This window comes from Sapajus apella, unplaced genomic scaffold (genome assembly GCF_009761245.1).
Source record: "Sapajus apella isolate SASKATOON/1434 unplaced genomic scaffold, GSC_monkey_1.0 scaffold36, whole genome shotgun sequence".
Taxonomy (NCBI): domain Eukaryota; kingdom Metazoa; phylum Chordata; class Mammalia; order Primates; family Cebidae; genus Sapajus; species Sapajus apella.
The window spans coordinates 8,810,790-8,822,964 of record NW_022436976.1 but is presented as its reverse complement, the minus strand read 5'-3'; the positions used below and the strand labels follow the sequence as shown (position 1 = coordinate 8,822,964).

Genomic DNA, 12,175 nt, shown 5'->3' with positions numbered 1-12,175 from the left:
AACAGTATACTGTAAAAATGGTGAGAATGGTAAATTTTATGTTATGTGTATTTTACCATAATTAAAACAAATTTTTTAAAGCCTCAAAATTTCCACTTTAAACTTAAACTTACTTAAAGGGGGACTAATAGCAAATGGGACTACAACTACATAGAGATTTTGAAGTCACAGAGTAAATAACATATAAGTAATCTATCGCTTTTTTGAAAAGATAAACAAAAATCTATAAATTTTTCCATCAAATGCTTCATAAATATACATTTTGAGTAGCTATTTTAAAGCAGTCAGAATGATTTGAACTGGTCCTCATTTTAAAATAAATAAAATCAACAACAAAAATTACATCAAATCCAATCCACTCTACCATATTTTGCCAATTTGTCAAACTGTACCTTTGGGTTTTATTTTTTTGTGTTTTTTTCTGAGGGTTTTGGGTTTTGCTGTTGTTTGGTTTTTGTTGCTGAGATGGAGTCTCACTCTGTTGCCCAGGCTGGAGTGCAGTGGCATGATCTTGGCTCACTGCAACCTCTACCTCCCGGGTTCAAGCAATTCTGCCTCAGCCTCTGAGTAGCTGGGACAACAAGCACGTGCCACCATGCCAGGCTAATTTTTGTATTTTTAGTAGAGACAGGGTTTCACCATGTTGGCCAGACTGGTCTCAAACACTTGACCTCATGATCTACCCACCTCAGCCTCCCAAAGTGCTGGGATTACAGGCATGAACCACCGCGTCCAACCTTTTTGTTTTTCGAAGACACTCTCCCTCTGTCGCCCAGGTTGGAATGCAGTGGCATCATCCAGGTTCACTGCAGGCCCAACCTCCCAAGTTCAAGTGATCCTCCCATCTCAGCCTCTTGAACAGATAGGGCTTTAGGAATGTATCACCATGCCGGGCTGATATTTTTTTCTTTTTCCTTTTTTGTAGAGATGGAGTCTCACTATGTTGCCCAGGCTGGTCATGAACTTAGGCTCAAGTGATCCTCCTGCCCCAGCTTCCAACAGTGCTAGGATTACAGTTGTGAACCACCACACCTAGCCAAACTGTATTTCTTTTAAGTACTCCACTACCACTCCTCATGCAGCCAATTTTTATCCATAGTTCAAGTACCATCTTGACTATCACCTTCTCAGGTCTTCCCCTGAAACTCCCAATATAAATTAAGTACCTCTTAAATAATTAGGTTAGCATCTATTTTTCCTTTGAAGCATGCATGCATGCATGCATGCATTCATTCATTCATTCATTTATTTTGGAGACAGAGATTTTGGTCTTGTTGCCTAGGCTGGAGTGTAGTGGTGCGATCCCGGCTCCTGGCAACCTCCACCTCCCGGGTTCACTCAATTCTCCTGCCTCAGCCTCCTAAGTAGCTGGGATTAGAGGCATGCACCACCATGCTCAGCTTTTTTTTTTTTTTTTTTTTTTTTTTTAAGTAGAGACAGGGTTTTTACCATGTTAGCAAGGCTGGTCTTGAACTCCTGACTTTAGGTGATCTCCCCACCTTGGCCTCCCAAAGTGCTGGGATTACAAGGGTGAGCCACAGCACCCGGCCTGAAGCACTTTTTAAAATGTGTGACTGACTGATAAGTAAGTCACATTTATCTCCTCCCACAAGACTAAGATTTATAAGCATAAAGATCAAACATATTTTTTCATAACTATGTATCTAATCCATAGCAAAGCCTGATAAATAGTAAGTTTAAATAAATATTTCTCAGATGTGCAATTCTAATAAAACACAAAGTATGAAATTATACACAAATGCTGTTTAAGACACAGCAGATATTAATCATTTCTCTCTCTCTTTTTTTTTTTTTTTTTTTTTTGAGATAGAGTTTTGCTCTTGTTGCCCAGGGTGGAGTGCAACGGCTGGATTCGGCTCACTGAAACCTCTGCCTCCCGGGTTGAAGCAATTCTCCTACCTCAGCCTCCCAAGTAGCTGGTATTACAGGTGTGTGGCACCACACCTGGTTAATTTTTTGTATTTTTAATAGAGATGGGTTTCTCCATGTTGGTCAGGCTGGTCTTGAACTCTCAACCGCAGATGATCTGCCCGCCTGAGCCTCCCAAAGTACTGGGATTATAGGTGTGAGTCACCGCTCCCAGCCTGAACTCATTATTTTAAAAACAAGAAAACAGGTGGGGTGCGGTTGCTCATGCCTGTAATCTCAACACTTTGGGAGGCCAAGGCAGGTGGATCACGAGGTCAGGAGATTGAGACTATTCTGGCTGACATGGTGAAACCCCATCTCTACTAAAAATACAAAAATTATCCAGGCGTGGTGGTGCACGCCTGTAGTCCCAGCTGCTCAGGTGGCTGAGGCAGAAGAATCGCTTGAACCTGGGAGGCTGAGGCTATAATGAGCTGAGATCGCACCACTGCACTCCAGCCTGGGCAACACGGTTAAGACTATCTCTCAAAAAAAAAAAAAAAAAAAAAAAAAAATCAAATAAATAAATAAATAAAGGGAGAATTGAGCAATTATCCCACCTTTTCTATTATGTACCTCAGAGTAACCAAATAGTTGATTGGGAGGCAGGGGGATTACTTTATAGAATAGTCCATCAAGTAAATGAAGAAGAAATGATAGCATAATCACTATTTTGTAACATCTAAAGAATTAATAGATCAAGGCAATGATCAGTGGCTTTTACAGCAAAAAAAGAGACAACCAGGCTGATAAAAGTACATGTGAAGTAGTCCTGCCCACCCTAAAAAACAAATACATCTGAATCTGACCAATGTTCTCGACCTAATATGACTTTACGGGAAATTCAGAAAACAGAGGAACAGGTTAAATGACATCAAGGAGATGTAATCAATAAGATCCATACTGGAAAATTCTACAGGACAAATGAATCAGTTCTTCAACAAAAACATTGTGAGAGGGAAAAAAGGAAAGTAAAAGAGGGAGAATGAACCTATTGTGATTTATAGGCTTTATGAGGATCCAAACCCAAATGAACAAATTAGAAAAAAAAATAATAAACAGCGACTATATATTTCACTGTATAACAAATTATCTTTTTATAAACATGATAATTATACTGTATAATATCTGGGACTTGCTCCAAAATAATCCAGAGCAGAGGTGAGGTGGGTAGGGAGGGAGTAGAGATTAAAAGAAGGTAGCCACACGTTGATAATTGTTAAGGTTCATTATACGAATTTACTTTTGTATATGTTTGAAATTTTCTTCACAAAAGCACATTACTTAAAAACTATACATTGGACTTGTTCATTAAAAGAGAAGAAACCAACATTCTCTGAAGAGTGAAAATAATTAGAAAATCCTACTCTCCTTCTATACCTTGATGTGTATAATAACTAAATAGATAACTTACTGATGCCTCTTCAACAGCAGTGTTCATGTGGCTCTGAAAACAAGATCGATCATCATCTTCATCCATATACACTGGTGGTTCATGTGAAGTCATGAACGTGGAAGGCTTAAAGAGATGCTTATTAAGAGGGTGCTGTCGTCTGCTTGTTGAAGACTAAGTAAGAAAACAAATTTTTAATTGGGACAGTGAAAAATCATTATAAGAATTGAAAATATAAAAATACAAATTTATTTCCAACAAGTCTATCAGAAGAATTTTACATCTATCCTTTAGCACACTTTTACGTTGTTGCTTTTTCTATGTTTTCTGGGTTTTTAAAGCACAACTAGCCTTAAGAAAAAGAAAAAAATGTAGGGGAAGTACCCCAACAACAGTAAAATGGACCACATGCTCAATATCTATATTATATTTGTATCCCCAGCATTCACCACTCTTGGCAGTCAAATGCTGGCTGCACTGAACTCTTATGATCATCTTATAAAAGATCAGAGAGGATAAAGTGGCCTATGCCAGACATAAAACTATCCAGTAAAAGAAAAATTTCTATAACATTATCAATATCTGAAAATACTTATCTAACACTGACTGACTGCTTACTTTATGCCAGGAATGTCCAACCTTTTGGCTTCCCTGGGCTACACTGGAAGAATTGTCTTGGGCCACACATAAAATACACTAAACTAAAAAAAAAAAAAATTGTAATGTTTTAAGAAAGTTTACCAATTTGTGTCGGGCCACATTCAAAGCTGTCCTGGGCCACACGTGGTCTGTGGGCCATGGGTTGGACAAGCTTGCTGTATGCCAGTATCATTTAATCCTTACAACATTCCTATAAAGTAGTTATCATCACCTCTAATTTAAAGATGAGGACACTGAAGACAGGGAGGTTAAGTTTCTTGTCCAGTGTGTTGCAGCTAGATAGTGGTAAAACCAGGATTACAAACTAGGCCTGTGTGGTGCCCAAATTCTTACTCTCCACCACTATGTAGCCTGCCTGTCTTGATCAATAGCACAGTCACAAAGAATACCCTCAGCTACATGGAGAACCATCAGTTCGCCTGTTCCCAAATTTAACTATATTGGCAAACAATCATTATAACTATAGCTGTACTAGATCTTCACAGCCAAAATACAGTATGCCCAAGGGAAAAAAAACACATGTAGTTTCTCCAGTATTCCTTTTGTTATCATTATCCAGTGTTAACTATGACAACATATGGTTACAACACATCTATAAAGTTAGCTTAGAAATTAATCATGAAAATTAGACCTCTCATGTAGAATACTGGTTAATGTAAGGTTCCAATATCCCAAAGTTATAGGATGAACTCTACATATCTAACACAAGTTATCCTATATTTGGTGGGAAATCTAAAATATTTAAAACAACTGGCAAATTAAAACAAGCTTCCAAACCTTGGTTTAAAAAAAATGTTTTTTAATATGTAAAGCATGAAACTGTATAGACAATATACTTAATGTAAAATTATATTAAATGGTTTCAATATGGTAGGGTAACAGCAATAGATATACTCTTAGCTTCTCTTTATGAGAAAGACGGCAGTGGTGGGGAGGGGGAAATACCAGGATAACTTATTAAGAAAATGAAAAACAGCCAATTATATATATATATTTTTTTACAAGTATAAGAAACTAGCTACATATTAATGCAGTCTTCTGTTTGGGAACGAACAGTAGCTTCTCCACCATAGAAAGCAACAGAGAATCATGGGAAAAGCTTGGCATCAGAATGAGAGAATCAGTGGTTCCCAGACTTAACAGCTAAGTGACTAGATAATTTACTCAACATACCTGAGGGCCCAGTTTCCTTATCTAATGAAAGGTTATAGAATAGTAGAGCCTGGCCCAGAGCCCCCAACAGTAAGGAAAACAGCTAGCTGTTAATATTATTATGAGTAAAGTGAAGATAAGACTATTTATACTTCAAGAATTGTAGTAAGCATTAAATAAAATATTTTACTTTTTTAAAGACATGGGATCTCACTATGTTGCCCAAGTTGGACTTGAACTCCTGGCCTCAAGTACTTCTCCTCCCTCAGCCTCCTGAGTAGCTGGGACAGCAGGTGCACACCACTATGACTGGCTTTAGAATATCATAATAACCCTTTCTATTCTTGGATTTAGGTAGCATTATCTACAAGACAGAAATTGATTGTACTTATTAAATAATCAAATATCCTAAAAACTTTACCCTCACAAAGGCCTTTCTAACATATTCTGAATCTACAATCTTTCAGGTAGCACTCATTCATATTACTGCCAAAAAAAAAAAATGAAGAATCATTAAAGCTCAAAGAATTTCACTGAGCAGCAACAATGGAGTCCACATCCTGCATTTATGCACACTATAAGGAAATGCTTAGAAACAACAGAGGTTTTAAAATAAAACAATGCTATTCTGTCAAATGTGTACATTTTTACATAGCAATTCTTACTTTAATAAATTTAATCTACAATTTACTTTCCTGTATTTTCTTTTTACCTTTTTGGAGTATATATATAAGTTTGGTGTTCTGCCTGGTACTGGAATACCAGCTTTAGTTAGCTTTATGAAATACTTCTGTACTCGGCTGGCAACCTAAAGAAACACGACAAGTCTCTTAACACAATGAGATGACATACAACACCTGAGTTGTTTTTAAAAATTAAAATGTACATGCGTATCTAATGAATCCTAACAATTCAATGCTCATCATGAATCTAGAAATAACAATAAACTGCCACCAAATACACATATATTTTAAAATTTGGGCAAAAGAAAAATTATTCAAGTAAATTTAAATTTGATTGATTCCAAAGCTAAACACGTATTTCAACTTGTGAACACTTATGTTTGTAGTATAAAAACACATCTATTAATATAGATGGGAATATGAAGGAGTAAACTGCAAGATACATTTTTAGAAAGACAACCAGAGAATACTAAGGCAATGAAATAAATCTGTTTGCACAGTATAACCAAAAAGTATACAATTAGTATGCTTAGTAAGCATTCAAGAGAAACTAAGTCCATTATATGTTCATTTTTAAATATTTTTTAATGATCCAAAGCAGAAACATCTCAAATTGTTTCTGAAATCAACAAATATACATACAATTAAAAAACAAACAAACAAACAAAAAACACACTGCAGCACTCTGTAGCTCACAGTGTTATGGCAGATTGCCCGATGTCAGCTGCATTATTCTCCTTTATTAAAAAACTACCAAAAGCATGCCAGCAATCTGCAGTCATCTCCTCAATTACCTGTTTTGCTGTCCTGTTGCCCAGTTCATCTGCTATCTTCTGCCAGCGTCGAGATTCTACTTCTTCAGGAGGGTATTTGATGAGCAGCTGTTCAAGCTTTTTCTAAGCCATACCCAAGACCAAATTTAAGAAAATATGTATTTAACTTTAAATATTGACTTTCTAAATAAATACATTCACATTCCATTTCAAAGTGTAATAATCCCACCTTTGGGGGATACATTATTAGAAATGCTTGTGGTAGGAAAAATTTCTAGTTAGAAACTTAAGACTTCACAGGGAACAATGAAATTAGAGAATAAACTTATGAAGGAGCTTACAAAAGTTTTCTATTCACATAAGTAAAAAGACTACACAAGGAAAAAAAAAATAAGTAAACAAATTGGTAGATTACACATTTTAGTGATTTCCACTGACCATATTTTCTTACTAGAATACGTCAGGCTTTCCCGTACAGTTTTGACAAAAACGTGTAAATTCAATTAAATTTGGACTATTAAAAGAGGCTTTTCCTTCTTTTCCCAAATTCAAATATTTGATTTTAATATTCTTTCCTGTCTCCTTATCTTCTCATAGTCCTAAAGATGCAGAAAAATCTGGATGCTTTAAATAAATAAAGATATCTCAAAGCTTTTTATAAACTGCTAAATGTATAGCTGTGGGGTTAATACCCATATGAGACCGAGATGTGCCTCAAACTTCACCCACAAACAACCCTTGCCATTAGCCAAACGACAATGCTAGCTGTATGCCAGAACTGACTTGGCTTCCTCCTCTCTCCTCGACAACAAAAATAAGAATGCACTTAAAGCTCAGCTTTACTGGCCCCAGGTTTTTCTCTCTCCCAAAGCTACATTACAAAACATCTATTTTATTCCATCCATTTCTACTGCCTTCTGAAAACCCAGGTTTCTTCTTTTAAAATTATCCCCAAACAATAGTTTACACATTCTCAAAATCCAAAATTCTTGAAGTACACAAAGGGGTATACAAAAATAGGCCTAAATATTTAAAACTCATGGTTAAGAGGGATCACATACAACAACATACACCTAATTCATAATATGGACTCTCTTCATTGTGAGATGGAGTCTCACTCTGTTGCCCTGGTTGGAATGCAGTGGCATGATCCCGGCTCAATGCAACCTCTACCTCCTAGGTTCAAGCAATTCTCCTGCCTCAGCCTCCTGAGTAGCTGGGATCATACAGGTACATACCACCACCCCTGGCTAATTTTTGTATTTTTAGCAGAGACGGGTTTCACCATGTTGGCCAGCTTGGTCATGAACTCTTGACTTCAAGTGATCTGCCCACATCAGCTTCCCAAAGTGCTGAGATTACAGGTGTAAGCCACTGCACCCGGCCTCATAATACTGACTCTAACGTTAACTGTTTACTTTTTTTTTAAGCCTACATGATTTTGAAATATCTACTACCTGTTCTTCAACAGTCCACAATTGGTTAAATGTTTCAGGTTTGGTATCATCACACAGGCGTCCTCTTATCATCTGCACATAAGACAAGGCTTTTATCAGAGAGAAAATAACAAAGTCTACCCTTTGATATAGCCAAATAACACACAAACTGTGAAATTTTTAAATTAATTTTAAAATATTTGAGTATATTTATTTTTTTAATGTATATGTTTGTTTGTTTGTTTGTTTACTATTTACAAAATGTCTTCACATTATTTTATTTCGTTTGGTTTCATACCTTCAGCAATCCTGTGGAATACATGATAGTACTGCAATTTCACTTTTTTTTTTTTTTTTCAAAGGAAAAGGAAATGTGGGTTCAGAATTGAAAAGTAACATGTCTACTGAGGTTCATCTAACTAAGAGTGGCAAGGCCAGGACTCAAATCCTGTTCACATGTCACTATACACAAAGGAGCTACTATGTTTAGAGTAAATACTATGTGTTGGATACTGTACTAGGCACATTGCATGTACTACCTACTTAACCCTCACAACAACCCTACAACATACATTTTATAAAAGAGGAAACTGCAGCTTAGAGACTTCAACACAAATGATGTCTGAAGGTTCACAGCTAGTAACTTAAGATGCCAACCTTAAGTTTCTCTTAATTTCAAAGTTCATGTCCCCTTTATCTTCCAGTGAAAGACTTTTTAATTCTAAGAATACAAACCAGCAGAATGTTAAAATGTTTGCCTAAAATTCAAATTTTCCTACTCTAATATTTCATACTGCTTACCTGAGGACGACTGCTTGAGCCTTCTGGACCATCACTCAAAGGCAACATAGAATATGAAAGGGACTCTCCATCCTTCTTAGGATCTAAAGGACTTTTTGGTCTAGCGGGTAAACCTACTGAAAAATAAGACCACATACAGAACCGTTAAAGCAAAACACTGCCAGATATTTTTCTACTTAAATTCTTATCATATGATTTCTTACCTTTATCAAAAACTAGCTTAACTCTTCTAGTATGTCTTTTACGATTTTTAAATTCTCTTTCAAAGTTCCCAAGGCTATGGGTATATTGGTCCCATACAATCTCAGGCAACTGAACAACTCTCTGTGGATATGGAAGTCCTATGTCAGCCTGGGGACAGAGGAGATAAAACAAAATAAAGTAAAAGTCTAAATTTAATTGAAGAAATAATCAACCACAGTCAAATTTTCAGATGACTCCAAATCCAAATAATCAATGGAGTATTTCTATTCATATTTAAATGCAATAGACAATAAAGTTAATTAATACAGTCTAAATATTAAATGCTAAAAACAGTAAGTGAAGAAGAAATGAATTTGGCAAAATATAAGTACTGCTTCTAGATGGAGGGAAGTGTCTTTTAAAATAATGATAGTAATATTAAATAAAACTAATGAGCCATAATTGTTCTCTGCATTCCAAATACCAAGATGTATCACCAGTTTCATTAATGTGAACTAGGAGGAATTTTTTATATGTCCACTAAAACAAACATATTACATGTCAACAACATAACTAATATGACAAACCTAAATAAAATAGGCAAGCTGAGTTTGCATGAGCAAACACAGAAAAATAGAAGAATCAACCTTTTAAATTAAATCTAGTAGAAAAAATATTTTCCAAAGAACACAGGCCTTTCATGGTAATTTTTTTCTTTAAAAAATATTCCCAGACACTGATAACTTCATGGTTAATAAATTATGTGGCTTTAATATATTTGGGTATTTTTGTAAAAAGCTCTAAAGATGGTCAACATTACATCTTTATTTCTGAAATAAAGTGAAAAGAAATTCCATTCTAGGCCAGGCACGGTGGCTCACGCCTGTAATCTCGGCACTTTGGTAGTCTGAGGCGTGCAGATCACCTGAAGTCACGAGTTCCAGACCAACCTGGCCAACATGGTGAAACCTCGTCTCTACTAAAAACACAAAAATCAGCCAGGCATGGTGCAGTGCACTTGCAGTCCCAGATACTCAGGAGGCTGAGGCAGAAGAATCGCTTGAACACAGGGGGCAGAGGTTGCAGTGAGCAAAGATCAGACCACTGCACTCCAGCTTGGGTCACTGAGTGAGACTCCATCTCAAAAACAAAAAGAAAAAGAAAAAAAAAAAAGGAAAAGAAAGTCCGTTCTAGACTAAACCTGAAAATGAAGAATCAGCAAATAATCAACTGCATACAAATCCAGTAAATATGCCTAACTGCATCTTTTTGCCTACTCGGGAAAGTAAATGAAATGAGATTAAGGTTAATAAATTTTTCATTAGTACTTACTTTACTAACACCATCTGCTTTAGTTGAATTGACTGTAAATAACCATTATAAGTCTTATATTTTTTGTACCAGCAAATTATTTAGTAACAGCAATGCAGAATCAATAAACACTTAAAGGGGCCTCATTTTAACACAGAAGGTATACCAAAATTCTAAAAACCTTAGAAGTTTTAACAAATCAACATATAGACTCTACATCTATTATAATATTCAATGTTTTCTAAATGCATGAAGAGAAAGACATGTTTACCAACTAAATAATATAGCTAGAAAAATTCAAATAATAAGTTAACACATCTAGTAAAATAAAGTCCCCAGAACTGCTCTCCTAACACCTGATAGACTACTTTTGTAACTCACTAAAAACAGGTAACTCACAAAGATACTAGAGTTGTTATGCAAGATAACTTCTTTTTTAAGAAGAGGATTCTTTTTCATCATTTTTCAGTTTTAATCTTTTCACAGAATGCTGATTAATAACACATGCCTCAAATCTAATGAACAATTAGTGGGTCCCTATTACAGCACAAATGCACATCAAGATCATCTCCATATTTACACACCAAGAAACTCACTATAAAAACCTGTATCACTTTTAAGTGGTTAAGTGTTAAACATGAAACTTTTAAGAAAAACAAAATTATGGAAAATTTTCACATTTAAAAATGGCATTTTTAAATTAAGCAAAATTTATATTTCTTCCTCATAGACTTGGCTATCATAACTCTAAAGACATTTAAAATTGATTTTGTTTTTATCACTATTGCTTTTTCTCTCAATATGTACAAAAGTACTAGTGTGCAAATGAAACAAAAGTAGTTAATTCTGAAGTATTTTTTTCTTTTAGCTTACTAATCCTGAAGTCCTGAAACACAGGAGGAAAAACACTCAAAGACGGGGAAAGTAACAGGAAAAGCTAGAAAAATATGGCTAAGGAATTGTACAAGTTCCCATACAAACATCCCATAAAAGCTTCCAGCTATTTTCATTTGGATATATTTTACTGCATGCCTGGTGGAGGTGGAAGAAGTTGGTATCTTCCCTTAAGCTGTGTGGCTAATTATAGAAGAAAAAACTTAAACATTTTAAAAAGCATATACCCATAAAAAAGAATAAACCAAATTCTCTTAAGCTATTCCCGCACAGATTTTAGTAAATCTTAAAAAGTGTTCAATGTATACCTTCTTCTGGAGTTTTTCCACAAATCCAATGGGATTTTTTAGTGCTTCTCTCTGGTGTCTGCCTAAACTTTCAAGGTCTTGGACTGCTTGAGAACGCTGAGCCTCGAGTACAGCAATCGTCTGTAATAGTCTCTGATAACTACAGAGACAAAGAAAAATATCTCACAAAAAATTTCTAGTAACAACAAGAAATAAAAACTGAGTTCAAGCCATGATCTACTATTAAGTCACACAGTCTTTTAAGAGTTACCTGAAAGAGTTTAGTAAAACATATTACTGGGAATAAATGAGGTCTTCCTGAGTTACGAAGTACCTACAGAAAATAACAGTTAGAGAAAGCCAAGCCTTCTTCCCCCATCTTAAGTTTTTAATTCTTGAACCTGAACAAGTACAACAAAAAAAAAGCATTTTGACTTTCCAACAATCTAAGTCATTAAGAAACTGCTAGATAAAAAAAAATTACAATGATAAAATCTTAACATTAGGAGGGATCACTAAATTCAGCCACTTTGTTGTACTATGTTGGAAAAAGGAATTTGAGGCATGTTTTCTCGCCCAGAGACACATGACACAGTCACATAATTCCAACGTGATCTTAGTCTCATGGTTTCCATTTGCTCTATTATACCCTCCCTCCTAAAGATTTACTTTT

The 12,175-nt window shown here is 35.5% G+C and overlaps 1 protein-coding gene across 11 annotated transcripts in view; it reads right to left on the bottom strand.

Annotated features, from left to right (window-relative positions):
• ZZZ3 (zinc finger ZZ-type containing 3) overlaps nt 1–12,175 on the bottom strand; it is a 134,684-nt gene that overhangs the window by 8,923 nt on the left and 113,586 nt on the right. For 7 of the 11 annotated variants that reach the window (XM_032296547.1, XM_032296551.1, XM_032296555.1 and 4 more), the window contains 7 exons: nt 11,524–11,662; nt 9,031–9,178; nt 8,828–8,943; nt 8,048–8,119; nt 6,612–6,713; nt 5,847–5,942; nt 3,344–3,496 (listed from right to left, as the gene is read on the bottom strand). In XM_032296547.1, coding sequence (XP_032152438.1) covers nt 3,344–3,496; nt 5,847–5,942; nt 6,612–6,713; nt 8,048–8,119; nt 8,828–8,943; nt 9,031–9,178; nt 11,524–11,662 — 826 coding nt within the window. The remainder of the gene's footprint in view (nt 1–3,343; nt 3,497–5,846; nt 5,943–6,611; nt 6,714–8,047; nt 8,120–8,827; nt 8,944–9,030; nt 9,179–11,523; nt 11,663–12,175) is intronic. The other 4 variants (XM_032296550.1, XM_032296553.1, XM_032296557.1 and 1 more) reach the window with 1 other exon arrangement.